Below are 20,830 nucleotides of genomic sequence, written 5' to 3' on the forward strand. Positions count from 1 at the left end.
GTACTGCTGAATACACTGTGCTTGTTACCTAACGTAGCCTAATAGCTTGAGTTGGTCGCGTTTGGAACCCAGAGCGAAGTTTGTGACACCTCTAACAAGCTCCGGACCCGTGAAGGACCCCTGACCCGTGCACAGATCGATCCTCATGTTGTTGACCGCAGGATTGTCTGGTCCAGACTCGATTATTTACAGATCGCCGCCATATAGCTGGAATATTGCTGAATGAGGCGTAAAACTAAACCCACTCGCCAAGAGGCTCCGTGGGAGCCATATCAATTTACAATTGTCTCAGGGATACACAAGATTTTTGTAGAAGTCGCGGTGGCTGAGTGGGTTAGATGGCTGACTTTTTGTGCGTGCGACCAGTTGCCTGACTCTGAGGGTGTGGGTTCGAATCCCGGTTGTGACACAACCTTAAAAGTACAAGGCCCTAGATTTTCGAAGCTCTCTTAGCTCAAAGATACTCGTAACTGCCACATCTTATCATTAACTAGGACCTGTGCCTAGGTTTGGAGAGCTGAGGCCCTGGAATCCGACATAGTGTAATCCCAGGCATGTTCCACCTCCACGCGTGTTTTTTTTTATTAAAACTGCATCACAGAATATACTTAAACCAGTCATAAGACATGTTCCGGTCGACGAGGTGTGATAGGTTAATGCAAGTGTTGTAAATATATACTGGATATACCGAGACTTTTGGGTCACGTGGGGTGTTAATACATCTCGTTCGTGTGAAGTGTCTTTCATTTGCTCCAGTAACCCATAGGATTACGAGAAATCTAACTAAAATACATTCGCAGGTATAACAAGAGGGACACTGTCAACATGGCAATTCTTCATTATATATTGCAATCGCTGACATCATAAGCAATGCCGGGAAAACTCCATAATCATAAGCTATTTTCTTGAAATTAAAGTATCATGTAAACTTTCCTAACTATTTTACCCTTTACTCGATAAAAAACAATGAAGTGATGTTCTAAAGCCTTGTTGTATTTCCAAAAAAAGAACATTGAGAGTTTGAGAGGATCCCCAGGCTGTGGTAATTACGCAACATCTGTTTCCAGCATCTCTGTTTATCGTGGTGTCATAACCGCTAATCTCACCGGTATAAAAGTCAGTCAGCACATGTTCATGCAGCTTCACACACTCTTACCATCTGGTTAATTCACGTCCCGTCGTCTCCCACGTGCAAGGCAATAAGAAGCACAAAACACAACAATTAAACACAAATTCCAAATATAGACCCCATCCCTTTGGACATTATTATTCTATGAGAGAGAGAGAGAGAGAGAGAGAGAGAGAGAGAGAGAGAGAGAGAGAGAGAGAGAGAGAGAGAGAGAGAGAGAGAGAGAGAGAGAGAGAGAGAGAGAGAGAGAGAGAGAGAGAGAGAGAGAGAGAGAGAGAGAGAGAGAGATCTAAAATCCTGGATCCGCACCTGTAGACCATCATGTGTTTTTGACATGTACACGCGAAAACTTTGGGAAACTTGTAATAGCAAATTATGCATGTTGAATGTTTTATTTTATGTTTGTTTTCTTATTTTACGACGCATTCATCACAACTGTCTCGTAATCGAGTCTTGAACAATCCAGTGATTGATATCATAAGCATCGGGATAAGGCAACATGCTTCGATCAAGTCATCATCCCTCACCACCCGACCCCTCCGAGTGCCCGTTTACGACAAGCATAGACTGCTGTGTCTAGATTTTCGAAAGCTCTCTTAGCGCTAAGATAAACGTAAATAAAAGTAAATGTACGGCACTTGCGACTATCTTAGCGCTAGGACAGCTTCGAAAACCAATCTTTACGGGTCTTTGTGAATTATAACCTAATCTGTAAGCTCATAATGCATTATCGCTGGCACCACGTCATCGTGGTCACACATGTTCGCAACATCCAACAATGACTTTTTAACAACCGTCAACCAAAACCTATATGCCAATGTCAGTTCCAAAGTAACAGAATATACCTATTCATTCGTGGCGGTTTGACCCAATTCCACTCAAAGCACTTAGCGTAACTAAGTAGATCTTTTTGAAGTTTCAACGAGTTTCCGGTATCATCAAACCCACAGCTAACACGGGTAATGCAAAGTGTAGCCATTAGAAATGCATGTTCCAATTACATGCAACAGACAGAGTCTACCTATTTCCGGGATATTTCTTATGAAACATTCATATAGTAACTTCCTCTCATATAAATACATCCTCACGCACTAAAACTCTAACACTTAATGTTGACTTAACAAGATGACTCCAGTCGAGCATTCAACATTATTCGGGTCATGCCAAAAGAACCCAAAAATTTAACTTCAAAGTAAGTTTGTCCTAACTGAAATATGCTATGCTATGAAGTCCTGACTCTTGTCAATAAGGCCTTATATCACTACTTCAAGGATCGTTGGTACAAATATCCGAGAAACCTTTTGTCCATAGGGTCCCACGAAACTCATTTTAACATATAAAACTAAAATCCTTTGATTGAGTACAGCGTGACCTTGTTACTTTCGATCTTAGTTCTCCGGTTAATTAGGAACCAACTATACGCCCGAGTTAACAGCGAATCCATCAAACGCGATTTCACACTTGCTGGTCTTCGTTCACGATTAATACCCAAACTTTCGCCAACAGCAACCACTTGACAAGACAACAGTTAATTTCGAACCTTTTACATGCTACCCTATCTATCTGGAATTTCTTTTCTGCCAATCAAAAGACGCATCCGTCGCCCACTTGTCATGCGCAATCACGTGTAACATGCTAATTGACCAATCGAATTCCTCGAGGTTTATCGTGCACCGTTTACGGCAAGGTAAGTAGGCTATTTGCGGTCGATGCTATACTAAGTGGCTCTGTTTGGGTCATGTTTCTTGATCCTTGGCACCGTAGGGTCGGTTGAGACGGAATTCTCCAGAGTTCAAGACATTCAGACAAAACATTACTGTGGAATCGGTATCAGTATGATAAGAAAGTCATTTGACAACCCGCCCTGGCTGAGCGGGAGTTTGTGAGACAATATTAACGTGCTGAATTTTGTTGTTTCAAACAAGTTTTATTATCTTCACCAATGACATATGTGGTTAAATACATCTGTTTGTAAATTTAAAAGTAGTGTTCAGTGTTGGCATTTGTTTTCTAAACATATTTTCTTATTCCGAAAACTTGTAATATTTGTAAAATATATGTTCTCAACACCATGTAGTCCCTCGCCACACGGACATGTACATACAGTACAAATCTGGATTCAGATCTGACAAAATAACAAGTTCCGAGGTATTTGTTTTTCCTTACACCTGATTTAGTGAATTGTCTACTTGGCGCATTAGAGACTGGCCAAGTGAAGTACTTGCATGCTTTGTTTTCTTTTTCACTATTTAGAACTGTTTTTTTTTGTTTTTTTGTTTTTTGAAAGATTATCATATTTGTCCCCATTACAACAATTATTTGTAGTTTCCAGTAATCAAACGATTATAAGTTTCAAATTATCAGTCTCATTAGAGTGGTCTTCACTATTTCCCTGCAAGCATAATTATGTCAATCAAGACAACCTAGTGAGTTGGCGACATATGTGTCCATATGCTTCATGCACTCATTCATGCCGGATCAGCTTTGTGGTTCAATTGTTCATTCGTCCCTCCACCCATTGTAACGTTACTGTAATAATTTCAAAAGCGATATATAAACCACCCACTCACTCTCAATATCCCACTGAATATTTGCATTTTAGAAATAGAATACTTTCATTTTACTTTCATGCAGTTGATGGCGCAAATTATATCAAGCATCACAGCCGTATGTATGTATCGATACTTCAGTGAGTACTATTCCCCCAAAAGTCAGGATCATTCTCAATGTCAATCTAAAGCCATATGACTGACACTTGACTACTTGGTCAAAGGTCGTCAAAGGTCATCCAGACATGACGTGATCTCAGATGTCTGAGTATCCGGCACTGGGTCATACTTCCAGAGAGCGATGATATGAACAAAGCGAACGAGCGAACCCTTTTACCACAAGGCCATACCGACGCCCCCCTGAAACAGCCGAGTTCCGATATGGTGCCGATAACCAAGGATCATAATCAGGACGAATACAGGATTCGAACCCACATTCACAGACTCCACACTCACTTGATGCCCTGAACTAAGAGTTAAATATCGATGAATGGGTGAGTGAGTCTAGTTTTACGTCGCAATCAGCATTATTCCAGACAAATGTCAGATGAAAGGACATCACGATGTCTAACCACTACTGTGGCCATATGATACCGTGACGACCAGAAGTTAACGTTGGGATACAATTAGCTCAGGAATCCCTGGAATGTGCCAAATTAGGATCATTACTCAACATATATTAGTTTACTATATAACCTTATGTATAGTAGTTATAAAAGGCGGTCCAGATCCACTTAATTAATCACTACAGCATAGTTGCTTAGCACCTCATTCTCCTTGCAAATTCCAAGCGCCGTGTCGGTACCAAATATATCATGTATTCTGCCACTATGAAACAAGGCAACCTTTCATAATCATTATGTTTCAATTTTAGGAACCTCTCTCCGACTTCAGATATCTTAGCCTTATAATTCGTGTTCAAGTAGGGGCGCTGGAGTAGCCTGGTGGTTACAGCGTTCGCTCATTAAACTCAAAATCAGGGTTCGGTATAGCTTAAATTTGCTAAAAGCGGCGTAGAACCCAAGTCACTGACTCACCCATTTTCGAACAGCTCCCAGGGACACTGGCTTAACATATAACCGGGGGACATAGAGCAGGGTCTACAACATGACCAAACAAGAATTCTGCCCTCCATAAAGTAAGCCTCCTTACAACAGCACAAGACTTGGTTTCATCAACACCGTTGTTCATACAACTCACAAATGTTTTGTTTGACAACACGATCATATGCAGCTGTCATAACTCAGTGATCAGGAATATCGATCCCCATGTGTAGAGCTAAGTGACGCAGGTCCAAAGACCACGGCGATCAGCACCGTTACCATTCGTATCAAGCGCCAGACAAGGCACTACCAACACTATCCCACGCCATACCAACTAATGCCATTCTTACCACACGCAAGACAAGTCATTGTCACCACTATCCCACACCACACCAATCACTACCATTAATAACATACGCCAGACAAGCCAGCGATATCACAAGACGACGTCGTACCAACCAATATCATTTGTACCCTACGCCAGACAAGTCATTGTCACTATCCCACGCATCACCAACCACCACCTTTCACATTCTACAACAGCCAATTAATACCATCAATAACACACGCCACATAAGCCATTGCCATCACCATCCCATGTCACACAAACCAACATTCCTCATGCCAAACGCAAAACAAACCAGTGCCAGCACCAGCATCAGCACCATCAGTATCCCACGCTTCATGACAACACAATGTTCCTGTCCAAACGTCAACCCAAAGTATCTGAGGCTGTCCATAATCTAAGACACCATTACTCATCCTCTGACCACTTGTCAGTGTTTAAGGTTCAAGCATTCCACACTCACCATCGAGAGGACCACAGCAAATGCTGCGCATACTTGTGAAGGTGTTGGGCGCATAGTAAGCCTCATTTATTATATTTGAGCCGTCGCACTACATCACTTACCGATATATCAAGGTCAGATGAGTCTTACGGGAAAAGCTAACATCTGCAAAGGTTTCTGACTAAGCACTTGTGCATCCTTTAGTATAATCAAACTCATGCTTTCCAGACATTGAGTCAGATGTACTAGATAAAGAAGGAATATTACGTTTTAATATGTGGTGAGTTGGTGCCCTAAACAGTCCGATCTGATATCCGGCAGTTCCTTCTCAGCAGGACAGGGGCATTAGGAAACGATTGAATGCTGTAATTTCATTTTTTATCACTTTTATGTATTTTTGAGAAGGAAAAGTAATTTTGATAAAACTGCTCTCTGATATTGATTCGGTTATTGCCGGTATGCTGGAATATGTGAATTCCGAGGAATAGGAAAAATCTGCATGACTCGCTTACTTCCGGACTGGAGGAAGATGGCAAAGTTACGTGAACGGCAAAACTTTGCATAAATCCATGTTATTACTCTGCTTACGTAACAAAGATGAATGATTGAGTAATGTCTAAGGTAATACAAGATAACTAGTTTTGTTTACATTCACAAACATTGCAATAAATATATACTGTCAAAGAAAACGTCATAAAAGTTGCAAAACAAAGATTTGGCTGGCGAACTGAAGGTAGACTCATGGTACTTAGAGACCGATCTTTGAATAGAATATTGCTAAACGACACACAATAATTTAGTCAAAAAGAAGACCCACAAAGTTATCAGTAGATCCAAGGGGGGTGAAGTACCAAATTCCCCAAAAGCGTCCGTTCATTACGCTGAAGATTAGGGTTCGATCCTCCACACGGGTACAATGTGGCGTCCCTGCTGGGGGAATATTGCTTAAAACACTCACTCACTCTCATTTTAACTGGAACGTCAAAAAGGTATCCAGGACATCCAAACAAATATTTTAGAAGTTAAAATAATGAAAACTCATCTACAAATGCGAACACTTTTGTCAGAATTCACCGAGCGTTTTCAATACAATTATATGGTTTCGATCCTTGAAGTTCCTCCCCTGTTTGTACTGAGGTTCACCAATTAGGCCTCCATAAGGGGTGGTCACAAGTCACTGGCGTATGAGCAGCCCCTACCTTTCTCCGTTTAAAGGACTCTAACGTGAAGGATTCCAGGATATCATCGTAAGCATGGTGACCAGAGAAGGTGGCGTATTCCGGGTATTCTTGCCATCTCTGGTCATACACTGTCTGCTGTAGGCGCTGTAGAGTGACGGACGGGTGCACTGAAAAGTGAAATGAAATAAAACTTATAAAAATTCTATTATGAGTTATAATATCCACGTAATAAACTGAGATTAAGCTATATTCTCCATCAACTATTTAAGGCTAAACTACAACTGATTCTACTAAAGGTGACTAATTAAAAAATGTACATATTCAGCCTCAACAACGACTGCCAAAGTAGGTATTATTAAATACAACTGACACCTGAAAATATGATAAAACTCTAAAGACGTTTCTTCTTTCAGTCACTATTATGGGAATCACAGCTTGGCGATTCCGGGACTAAAGCGTCCCAGCATCATTACAGGTTCCGTCTCAAGTATTGTGACGTGGCTGTTTGTCATTATGCCCATGTGGTCAGTATCAATGGCTTGACTGTGTGAGAAACCGTCATAACTGGACTATTGCACACTAAACACAACCACCAACGCAATGGATAACTTACAATTATTCCGGAGGTGGTGTAAACTAATCCTGAAACTAATCCTAATCAACACAACGTTGTAATTGATGTTCTTTCCAAGGCAAATCTGCTTCCTTTGTTTCGTTTGCTCAAGCAACCAGAACTTGAGTTAAGTCAGCAATCTGTCTAACAAGATCCCATATCGTAATTATCTCAACCAACTCAGACGCAGAGCAGTCAAAACATGTAATTCACCTCTTCCTTTTCAGTAACCGAGTAGAACCCTTACCACCAAAATCAAGCAGGTCTCACATCTTAGGTCAGAAGGCAAGCCATTCCTTGACAAGGTCTCTTTAAAATTACCTCAAGAGTTGCATCCAATCATCATTAAGAGCGTTCTTATCTTCAAGCTTCAAACATCATGTCCATAACAATAACAGTGTCTGGAGCTCTGATAACACGCGATCGCAGGAGCCATATTGAAACCCAAACGTGGGGAATTTTAAGTTCAAAGAAAAACGTTTGACGCGAGGCCGGACAAATGTACATCTTCTTGATTCGTGATTTCAGAAGTTTGTTGATTTTGAAAGCTGATATTTATCAGATGAATCGTTCCTGCGACTTCGCATTGCATGTGTTTATGTAAACTCGTCAGTTCTAGGATGATTTAAGCTACTGCAATATGGTAATTTGAAAAGAGACCTTGTTCTTGTTGGCGTGCAAAGACAACAAATTCAACAAGGTTTACCGAACGTTCCATTTTGGCAACAATGTGTCCTTATAATTTTTATCACCGATGATCAATACTGATTTTGAATACAAGGCAGGTAATACCTTTAAAATTCACATAAGAGACTGTAGGCGAGTGAGTGAGATTAGTTTTACGCCGAATTCAGCAATATATCAGACCTATCACGGTGGGGAACACAAGAAATGGGACTCACACATTGTACCCGTATGGGGAATCGAACCCAGGTCTTCGACGTGACGAGCGAGCACGTTAATCATGAAGCTACCCACCGACCCAGGAGGCTTAATGGATATGACATGTGAGAATTAACGGGCTCAAACATCATGTATTGACAGTCTACCACGGTGTTGTGAGGCCCTATCTGGTATCTGCATGATCAGTGCAACAGCAGAACCTGTTTAAATCAAGGTGGGTGGTCGTTTGTAAAGTGGGATAGCCTTGGAGGCAGATACACCTCTTCTGTCTGGGTAAGGTTACTTCACAAGGACCAGCCTGGATCAGCGGCGTTTTTTCTCACAATGTAGCCTGTCTCACAGTTCCTGAACCACATTATTTCCAGTACAGCCTACCATAGTCTCTAAAGCAAATATATCCAAGAAAGCCCATGCAGGTCTAGAAAATCTGGCAAGTCTAGATTACCTTAGCTTCGGGAAAATGAAGAAAGTCTCAGAGCTCCAATTCATTGTAATATTCTTTTTTACTATGAACTATGTTCATTTCAGAGACTAGTTGTTAGTCTAAGCCTAGCCCTCCCTGCAGTGCTAAGTCGGTAGGTTCACTGGTCTCCCTTAGGCTCCTTTTCAATTTATCTGGGTTAGTTTGTTACTGTCAAAATTGTATATATTCAGTGACTAAACACTGGTCTACCTACAATACTGCGAACAAATGAAATACCATCCTTTATAGTTCTGTCCAGATAATTACTTATAGATTTGGTATCTTTAGATACTTGGATGTATTAACATGGTGGAAATGCACAATATTTTATAAAGATTCTATGACAGAATATTTTATTGAAATATCGAAATGCTACACGTGCCACATCTTCAGTCTGCCAAGGGTCACACTGATAACGAAGGTCCAAGACCATTACCTTGTAAGTGCTAACAGATAGAGATAGGCTAATCCAATTTATCGTGTACTTCACTCGTGGTCACACTGATATCGAATGTCCAAGACCAATATCTTGTATGTGTCAGCAGATGCATCATGTCTTTCGCTTGTCAACGCCGTTGTGGTCAAATACGTTATGAAAATCTTTATGTAATTCTGACAGATAGAGTAACTTAACTTCGCAGTAGGTACGTTATCGGTAGTCGAATTAGGCAATAGGATTTAGATACAACAACTTATCAGCAATATTATCAGTAAACCCGATTAGCTATGACAACTGGGAAAGGGTATAAAACAGGGACGACCACAGTCACAAATCATCCTGTGACTGTGGCGTAATAAACTCCTTGTTTATTTACTCAGGTAAGACCCTTTACTTTCTTCTACCTTGGCAAATCGTTACCATTACTGTTCAATGTTTTCTGCAATACATGTTCGCTATCATGACCACATGTTAAGATCCTTGGCAAGGTCGTTATGTTATGTGGAACGAGGGTCGTTAATATATTTTAGACTGTTTTACTCTCTATTGCTCTGTTCAGGAGCGGCTAGGTACCCTAGTGGTTAGAGCGTTTGTTCGTCACGCTGAAGGCCCGGGTTCGATTCCCCACGTGGGCACAATGTGTTAAGCCCATTTCTGGTGTCCTGAGCGATTGCTGAAATATTGTTAAAAGCGCTGTAAAACCCAAATCGCTCCCTGTATTGCTGTTCATGTTTTGTCTGTTTGATAATAGTGGTTTCGTGGCTGTCGTAGAGCGTGTCGTGTATTGTTTCAATTATTGTATTATTATTATTATAATTATTGTGAATATCTTCCCGTGTTGAATGATACTGGTATAATGTATAGAGTGTGTTCGACACTGTGTAGTTCATTATGTACTGCGTAATGTTGTTTTGGATATGCTAGTATTATATTAAGATGTATGAACGAAAATGTGTTGATGTTAGGTGTTAGAAATGTATCTTGATTTATGTAGTATGTGTCGTGTACATCGACGTATGATGATTATGTACTTTGTATAGCAGCATGTAATGATAATGTATCTTGGCAACTGATTACTGATTGTCAATATGTTCTAATAATTATTTGTACCTAATTATGTAAAAATGATCCTGTGACTGTGGCGTAATAAACTCCTTGTTTATTCACTCAGAGGGTCCCGTGTGTTGTGTGGGTTGGTTGTGCCACTGGCACCTCTGCTGAGCGAGTTGAAACTTCAGCTCGTTCTTGATGGGCGGCGGAGGGCCAGTGGTGACCATGGCGGCTCACCAACCCACACATGGCAACAACGGACGCAGGACCCAGACGACCCACCCACAGACGACCCCCTGACTCCACCAAGAACCGGGTGGAACGGACAAGGCACTGGAGGATCCCACAACCCACTGCCCCGGGCCCCAACACTACAGGAACCCCTCCAGTCATGTATGTGGGTATTACGTCTTACATTGTCCACTTCGCAGTGAAGCACCGGTAGCTGGCTGACATGAAGGACGACAAAGACAGCGTCACCTCGATCGTCATCATGGATAACAATAGCAGGAGACCAGACGCAGGAGCCGTTACAACCCAGACATCATCAAGATGTCAGCCGTTTAGCAACAAATCATCAACTCCTTCTGGACCCAACAATCAAGTGAGTGAATCAACGTTCAAGATCAAGTCAACTTCGGCATACCTCAAGAATCATCTCTAAGTTTCTTCCGATGTTTGTGACCATATCTGTGAACTTTGGTTCTGACTCTCACCGTGAACTGTGTACGTGAACTTCTGAAGGACGTTCTTGTGTATGCGAGGTATGTTAGTAGTTATGCTGTATCTTCACCGGTCACTGAATTGTCGTGTTCACGTTTGTCATGGTTTCATATACTGAGTACGTATTGCAATCTATGTGATGTTATCAGACATACATTTTTATCAGATGAAGTTGTTGAAATCGGCTAGGTTCTTACTCTACGGTATGATATGGTTACGTCCTACGTCCTACGCATTTACGCATTTAGTGCAGATCAACGTTATCTGCGGGATCCGAGTCTTACCAAACAAACCAGACTCCCGGTTTCAAGGATTTTTCTCATACGTTGTATGTCTATACCCATCACTTTAGATAATAGCTTTCAAGAAGTTATTCAATACCCTATTTCATGCTTACATTTTCATATCGTTCTTTTTGAACATGTGAGCGTCAAATTTATAAGTACTCATTGTGGACATGATATATTCGTGCTTTATCATTAGCTACATGTAAACGTATACATATGTTGTGAAGACCCATTGCTTGGCATATTCCACGAGCTACCTATAAATATCTTCAGATAAAGTAGATCACGGGGATTTGGGATGTGTCCTTCATACCTAAATTTAATTATGTCAATACCATCTAGATCAAACATAGTTCTAAAGTGCTGGAAATTGTCCGGACAGTTTCACCCAAACCCTACATGTTGTTCTATTTGGTGTACACATTAAGTAACTCACATTTTCTTGTGTTTTGTTTTAAGGAAGGGGGCCCATCTTTAACATCCTCTGTATCCTGATAGTCGCCATTTCCCATCCATTGTTTGTCTCACCACCGCCCTTTGAAGGCTCCGTACATAACAAATGGTCCCAAATGCATTTTCATACCCATTGCCCAACTGACCAAATGCATCACGCAATACAACATAGAGGCTCCGGTGAACATCACCAATCTCCAAATAGTAGGTTGGTTTCGTCCTAGATTATATGTCGACATGACAGGGCTTACCATCACTGACGTTTCTTTAGGTAAGGCTGTCACCTTACCTTCTTCCTTTCTATTGCCATTCAGAATTGCCTCCTGTTTGCATCCAATTTTAAAGCGGCCATTTTGTGCATATATAATGATAGATCATCATGGGTACATACTGCCAGTCGGCTCTGTGAAACGTGCAGGGACACTACCTGCTATCTCTATCTACCCATCTCTGGTTGCGTAAATCTGGATAGCGTCATTCTTCATGCAAAATTTCGGGACGAAATTTTAAAACGAACGGGGGGATATTATTAACATGGTGGAAATGCACAATATTTTATAAAGATTCTATGACAGAATATTTTATTGAAATATCGAAATGCTACACGTGCCACATCTTCAGTCTGCCAAGGGTCACACTGATAACGAAGGTCCAAGACCATTACCTTGTAAGTGTTAACAGATAGAGATAGGCTAATCCAATTTATCGTGTACTTCACTCGTGGTCACACTGATATCGAATGTCCAAGACCAATATCTTGTATGTGTCAGCAGATGCATCATGTCTTTCGCTTGTCAACGCCGTTGTGGTCAAATACGTTATGAAAATCTTTATGTAATTCTGACAGATAGAGTAACTTAACTTCGCAGTAGGTACGTTATCGGTAGTCGAATTAGGCAATAGGATTTAGATACAACAACTTATCAGCAATATTATCAGTAAACCCGATTAGCTATGACAACTGGGAAAGGGTATAAAACAGGGACGACCACAGTCACAAATCATCCTGTGACTGTGGCGTAATAAACTCCTTGTTTATTTACTCAGGTAAGACCCTTTACTTTCTTCTACCTTGGCAAATCGTTACCATTACTGTTCAATGTTTTCTGCAATACATGTTCGCTATCATGACCACATGTTAAGATCCTTGGCAAGGTCGTTATGTTATGTGGAACGAGGGTCGTTAATATATTTTAGACTGTTTTACTCTCTATTGCTCTGTTCAGGAGCGGCTAGGTACCCTAGTGGTTAGAGCGTTTGTTCGTCACGCTGAAGGCCCGGGTTCGATTCCCCACGTGGGCACAATGTGTTAAGCCCATTTCTGGTGTCCTAAGCGATTGCTGAAATATTGTTAAAAGCGCTGTAAAACCCAAATCGCTCCCTGTATTGCTGTTCATGTTTTGTCTGTTTGATAATAGTGGTTTCGTGGCTGTCGTAGAGCGTGTCGTGTATTGTTTCAATTATTGTATTATTATTATTATAATTATTGTGAATATCTTCCCGTGTTGAATGATACTGGTATAATGTATAGAGTGTGTTCGACACTGTGTAGTTCATTATGTACTGCGTAATGTTGTTTTGGATATGCTAGTATTATATTAAGATGTATGAACGAAAATGTGTTGATGTTAGGTGTTAGAAATGTATCTTGATTTATGTAGTATGTGTCGTGTACATCGACGTATGATGATTATGTACTTTGTATAGCAGCATGTAATGATAATGTATCTTGGCAACTGATTACTGATTGTCAATATGTTCTAATAATTATTTGTACCTAATTATGTAAAAATGATCCTGTGACTGTGGCGTAATAAACTCCTTGTTTATTCACTCAGGTTCTCGTGTTGTGTGTGGGTTGGTATAGTTACACCTCCTAGCTGCCAAGCGAGCTGATTCCCCAAACTCGCGAGTTAACAGATGTGTGCCTATTCATGAAATTCCATAAGCTATGATTCCGTCCATAGCCCCATTCAGTTCAGTTATTCTCAGAATTCAAAAGGCTATTAACAAACTAAGCCTGTCACAGACCACATAATGCTCTTATTCATACACCTAATGAACAATAGAAATATGTTCCTGTGAAGGAAAGATGTGCATAGTACGACTCAAATAGACTTTCACAGATCTTGGCACGAACCGTCCGTGCAGTTTGATTTAATTACAACCCGCCTTCCTCAATACGCCCATGTAACCGATTTATTCCCAACTAATTATAGACAGTTACAGACGTTGGCAAAGATCGCTAGCTTTACAACCTTAATTGCTTTATAGACAATATTTCACACCACATCTCTCTAAAAACATATGAGTGCATTTCCCTCATTAATACTATCAGACCCCAGGGAAACTACCATATAATTTATTCCAAGACCATAAACGCATTTAGATTAAAATATGAAATTGAGACGTTCCAAAGAATTCATGAAAAGTGCATCTAATAAACTTCCGCGCCCTCAACCGGCCGAACACTATTCCTAGCGAACTTCATAGAGTGATGTCCCTTGAAGCGTTCTTTACGAATATCCTACACATAGCTTGAAATATACCAACCAGTTCGGCAAACACCGACAACTCCGCGTGTCCGCCGCAACTGTTTGCATTCCGTATATGGCAAGTGTTCTCTTTTTGGAAGTGGTTCACCTCGAAGTTTCAGCAATCAATTTCAGACATATCTTTTATTATATCAATATGAAGCTAAAGTAAGTGGCTTTACCACAATATATGTAAACAGGCAAAACTACTGTCGAAAATGGCATTGTGTCTTTAAAAGTGAACCCGGCAAAAGAAAGCATGCACTCGAGTTCGATGATGGTTAAACATAAAACCAACAAGAACTGGTTATTCTGTGGTGATGTATACAGTATATATGACCGTGACTTCATGGATGTGTGGTGAACTTTGGTTTGCAATGTTTCGGAAGCTGTTTTACCATTTTGGAATAATTTGGTTCAATCCACTGTTACACTTCAAATTTTCTTTTCAGGAACTAAGATCTGTTTCATATAGCAAAATCTATACGATACACACAGACGCTGTCTATCATACCAACCCTGAAAAAAAAGCAAAGCAAGTCTAGAATTTGTGGCAAATCACGATTACCACAGTTTTAAGTCTCTGGGCTCCCTTTCATTATAATATATTATTATAGTTCAGGAACTGTTTCCTCTATTAAACATGCTCAGTTCAGAGACTAAATGTTCGTGTAACGCAAAGACTGTAGTTCACACGAGTAGCGTCCACGGGCGAGCATACGCACAAATGTACAATGAGGTGTATGCGAGTGCCATATTTGCTCCGCAGGTAACAATTCTGTAGCCATCTCTCAGCTTATCGGCATACACTGTGCTTTGACTGTTGTAAGACAAAATAGTCTCTAAAGTTGGATCGATCACATGCACAAGCAATGTGCTTTGTCCCTATACTTTCGCTATAGAGCTATACATACTTGTATTTCAAACGATGGAGTACGTAAACACCGTATGTTGTGTTATCAGGGATATGCTCGTCTACGGAGCAACAATCAACAATGTATTTTTCATCTGATCCATTGACAAACTTGTCATATTTGACCTTCCACATAGTTTGCCTTGACCTTTGACAACAGCATGACCTTGAAACCCAAGGGGTCGCTGATGACCTTTATTGGATTGTTTCAAGTTTCAAATTTTGAAAACAAGATGCGCTTGGTTGATATGTTTGCAAATAAATCTGAGGCTCCATATCCTGGGGGAAGGTGTGTTGGCGTGTTGCCTTTCACCCCTCAGCCCTCGGGCAGAGGCACTTTGCCCCGGCCTGGGAAACACATTCGAAGGTTAGGTGCCTGTATCAGAATAACAGCAGATTTCTCTTACAACGCTTCTAAAATGAATGTTGCGAGTTTGTTTAATTGGTAAACTAACCTCCTTTCGAAAACGTACACGGAAACAAATCGCAAAAACTATCCTTTCGTTACTTCTACATGTAGAATTATGGTTTTGTTGGGTCTTCAGTTAGTTGTCAGATTTCTTATGTTATTTTATTCTATTGTCATCCAACCTGAGATGGAGATGTGGGGATGAAGCTGGGAAAGGGGAAGGCGTGTGGTTGGGTGGGTGCGGGTGTAGTGGAGCTTGCTTTGCTTTGTATCGGAGGTTCGGTGTTTGGCGGGATTATGGCTGATATGAAACTGTTGGATGTGTTTGTTTGTAGTTGGTAGTTTTTGTCGCACTCGGCAATAGCTCAGCAATATGACGCCTGTATAAAAGTATAACCAAGTCTTGACTTGGATGTCAAATGAGTGACTAAGTTAGGTTTAACGTGTATTCATAATAAAATAATTATATAAAAGACGTGGCGTTGAGCTCTACAGTCAAAGTAACTCTATTTCCCAACGGCTTACACTGACTGAGTTGAGATCGTTAACCGACCCACAATCGAACCACCGAAGATGTCGCCTTGCCTAGGAAAAATGTATCCACTCGTTATAATCACAAACAGTTATATGCCTACGACAAACGTTATACTGGTTAGTTCCGTCTTTACAGAACGGTGACATATTTCAAGTGTCGTTCACTCACAGTCCTGATCCATCTTTTTATATCAGAGATAGTGTCATTTTTCTTTACTTTCCCAAGTGGTTTGATAACGGAATCGGAACATAAACAGTCACCACGTAACCTTAAACACGCCATATCACACACAAACACTCACAAACCAAGCCGGATATTTATTATCACACATATTTTGTTTTGTGTTATCTCACAAGTTGCTTTTTCAGTCTATGGTCATCTCGTTCCAGTGTCCTCCATTCTAACATGACGTCTGTTCAAGATGGCGCCGGCTGATGAGCCGTCCAAAGAAAACGTTGTAAATAACTCACCAAAACAGCCGCTTTGGGATAACTTGCGCCCCTCGCCATTCTCTGCATGTCCGATAACCTCGCCCACAGAGGGGTTAAGGTTACTGATGAGCCTTCTAAACAGGCGTTTTTGTCAACACAACGTCAATTGCCGTGAGATCGCACGGCATTATGATGGTTTTCGGCCTAATCGGATACCGTCAGTCGTCACGTGACGCCCGCGGAATTCTTCAATGTTGTTTTGTGTCAGGTGAAAGTTGGGGCAATAACATATGGAATGTTTAAAACAGAAGCGACCTCACATGACCGGTATGAAACGACTGTTGTGTTTTCTTGCAGTTAATAACGTACACTTGTGCCTGGGGGCGCAATGTCTCCAAAAGAAAATGTCACTCTCGTGAATACACAAGGCTACGCAAATAGAAACATGTTATGACAGCTTCATCTGAAACCACGGTCAGAGACAGAATTGATGTATTACCGTCAGCTATTCAGAGTGAATACGTTCTAAACCATTTCACATGCATCTCTCCTCAGATCTCACATGCAGCTCACATGTCGTACAATCCAACTCACCGCACGTACCCCATTCGCACCAGTCATATATGTCACTCACGCACAACACACATAAGGCACTCATGCACAACACATATACGGCACCCACACACGACACATCTCGCACAACACATATACAGCACCTACAAACGATACATTTAAGGTAAGCACACGATACACGTAAGGCACCCACACACGATGCCTCTTAGGCATCAACACACGATACATTTAATGCACTCACACACGATACACATCACACGCATAGAAGACTCAGGCATCATAAAATAAGGCACTCCAGCACAACACATGTATCATACGGACCACACATGCATTTCACTCACAAAAATATCTCACTCATGCAGTGCACATTTATCTCTCATGTACACATATATCTCTCATGTACACATTTATCTCTCATGTACACATATATCTCTCATGTACACCACGCCACCTACTGAGACGGGGCCTTTCCCGAAGCATCATTACTGATTCGACGACCAAAAAACAGATGAAAAAAAACTAAAATTATATTCTGATAAGATAACGCTATCAGCTGTACATCTCCCACAGCCTGTATCGTCCCGTGAAGCAAACGACAACAGCCTAATCACACACGTCGCTATTCGCTGGAAATGGCGTGACATTAGTGGAGAAATGTGCCAATAAAATCCTGGTTCGGATCAGTTCCTCCAGCAAGTGATGAAACTCTATTGCCAGGAAGCGCACACGTTTAAGTCGTGGAAATGTGGAAACGCCAGACTTACGTGAGTGTTTGTTTCTTGTGTAAGGTCGTGCTGCAATAGTCCAGTTGTATGACGGCGATCAATAAATAATCGGGTCTGGACCAGATAATCCAGTGATCAACAACAAGTACATGCCTTGACATGGGTCAACCAGGCACTACATAAGTGAGCGTTACCACCCGATCTCTTTAGTCGCCTTTCACGGCAAGCAAGAATTGCGGAAAACGAATTCTGACCGGGATCTTCGCGGGTTACGTGAGAACCTTATACTACTCACCATAATCATTATCTACTTGTAAATGCGTGGTATTGGCTTTCAGTTGATATTTGTGTATTTGCACATTCCTCTTTAAAAATATTACTCAACACATTTTAGGCAATATAAAAAAGCCCAATCACATTCACAATGGGAGGTTGACATTACACTCGAAAATACGCTACTATTGTATGTCTTCCGATTACAAGTATACAACGGAACCCCGCTTATGAGGAGTCCAGGTAAGCCTCTGTTTCGCCTGTTTGTCATTAATGTGTAAAGGGTTTATCTGAAATATGTGCGGTTGTTCACAAATACTACTTTGTTTTTAACACCGCACTTTCAACGGCGACAATCGAATCCAGACGATCAGGGTTTTGTTGCTCAGAGCAAGGTCCTACACAGTCATAACTACTCGTGTCATTCCGGCAAGCCGTATGGCGACAGTTACCCATCTCGTGCCACCATTGTTGGTAATAATATTACGGGTCTTCTTGTAGGTCACGCAAAGAGACGAGTACTTACGCCTGGAGACCCGTGACGTTCCCGGGGTGGAATAGGCCTTCAGCAACCCATGCTTGCCATAAAAGGCGACTCAGCTTGTCGTAAGAGGCGACTAACGGGATCGGGTGGTCAGACTCGCTGACTTGGTTGACACATGTCATCGGTTCCCAATTGCGTAGATCGATGCTCATGTTGTTGATCACTAGATTGTCTGGTCCAGACTCGATTATTTACAGACCGCCACCATATAGCTGTAATATTGCTGAGCGCGGCGTAAAACTAAACTCACTCACTCACTCATTTACGCCTGGATCCTACAGAGTCTGGTGCGATGACACGTTGTCGAGAAGACTCTCATGTTCCAACATTAAGCAAATCTTTTCTTTTGTCATCCCCCAAAGGTGATTTTAGAGACTAATTTAAGGGAAATCTTCTCGTTAAGTCGCTTCTGGGTAACAGTTGCCCGACTATGACACATTTCGATTTAGTTCACCTATTCTAGTGTTCCACCAAGGACCAGACAGTCGGAGCCGTATATTGATATGGAGGAACGTCCAACCATTATCTTATTAGACCATGAACTTGTTTTGATGTCGTTTGTCTCCAGCAAAGTCGGTGCTGTTTGAGATAAAGACCGTCCGTCCAATAAGACCAACAGACCATTAGAGCTGAGGATTTGTCAATCGGCAAAACATGTTCTTGTTTACGAAAACAGACCACCAAAACGCAAAGTCTACCCAACGATGACATCCAAACTCCGCTTTGTTTTATCGTAACTGAAGTAATCTGTCAAAGTTACATAAACATGTGTAAACACAGGGGCGGCAGTGTTTCCAAGTAGGTAACATTGCAATCCCATCCTCACGTATGAACCATGATAACATTTGGTATACGGGTTGTGTGAACTGCAGAGACAGAGCTCTTTTTACGTTCTCATCCGATTATTGACGCTAACGGACTGACCTTTAACACTGCAACACAGTTATCGAGAAATGAAACCATTCTGAGAGAGAGTGAGAAAGTACAGACGCTGACAACTATGGGGCTATGACAACTAATGATCAGCAAATCCTGTGTAGTCTAAGAGAGGTAACTCTACTGTGATACATATGCTCTTGAAAAAAATGAGAATACCTGGTTTTGTCGCCACTATTGATGTAATGTAGGAACTATTCCGAGAACAGACGTTCGTCTTGACGTCAAATGAAAAGTTTTATTTGTAACAAATTAATATTCGTCTTGTCTCTAGCGACAAAAGCCTTCCCAAATTCGTAAGAAATCTGTGCCAATCGAGTGTACATTTGTGACTACATCATGAGCAGATATTTGTTTCAACAGTATTACAGCGATCATATTCTGTGGGAAGACATTTTAGAATAGATGAAAAAGCGTAGCAAGATTTGAGTCCGAAACAGACAAATGATAGTCTCATTTGCAATTCGTGTTCCCTGAAAGCAAGATAGGAAAAAACCGACAAAAACTAATGGTTTAAATTTGGCAGCATGCTTAATTATATTTCAAGTTCAGTGAACGCATCCAGTACACAACATCTCCTAGAGCCACCTTTCTATCTTACCCGACAGCAGTACACAAACCTAGCGCATGATCATTATACGGTTTCCAGATGGACTATATTTTTGCACATTCGTAAAGGAAACATTTGGTTTTCTGCACGAGCCTGAAATATCGTATTAGATTGTTCCGTGCTATACGAGAAACACGTGTCTGAGTACTGACCCGGATCTCGGTTCCTGTTAATGGGTGAATGATACCATTTCGACTATTGCCCTTGTACATATGTTTGATATGTAACTCATAAGAGTAAAATCAGAGCAACATATTTCTTGTCGTAATGGTAATCTGCGTGGCTTTTTTAACTTCAATAATACAGTGCATTAGCCTATGACTAGGGAAACCAGTTTATCGACTATCCTAGAGCAGATGGGAAAAAACCCACTAAAACCTCGTAGTCTGCATTCATGATCAATATCATCGTTGTAAATATTGATGTTATTATTCATTCCCTCGACACAAACTGTAAAGACAATACAATTCGACAGTACATAATATCGGAGCATGGTATAATGGCAGCAATATAACAGCAGAATGTGATATTTTGTCAGCAATATAACAGCAGTATGTGGTATAATGTCAGCAATATGACAACAGAGTATGGTACATGAATATTTTCTGCAATATAAGAGCAGAGTATGGTATAATGATAGTAATACAACTGCAGAGTATGGCATATTGGCAGCAAGATCAGAGCAGAGTATGCTGCAGAGTATGTCAGCAATTTAACAGCATAGTA

At 41.0% G+C, this 20,830-nt stretch overlaps 1 protein-coding gene across 1 annotated transcript in view; it reads right to left on the minus strand.

Annotated features, from left to right (window-relative positions):
- Positions 1-20,830, minus strand: part of LOC137281423 (uncharacterized) — an 80,727-nt gene that overhangs the window by 20,952 nt on the left and 38,945 nt on the right. Inside the window, exon 2 of the mRNA XM_067812638.1 lies at positions 6,709-6,857. Coding sequence (XP_067668739.1) covers positions 6,709-6,857 — 149 coding nt within the window. The remainder of the gene's footprint in view (positions 1-6,708; positions 6,858-20,830) is intronic.

This window comes from Haliotis asinina, chromosome 4 (assembly GCF_037392515.1).
Source record: "Haliotis asinina isolate JCU_RB_2024 chromosome 4, JCU_Hal_asi_v2, whole genome shotgun sequence".
Taxonomy (NCBI): Eukaryota; Metazoa; Mollusca; class Gastropoda; order Lepetellida; family Haliotidae; genus Haliotis; species Haliotis asinina.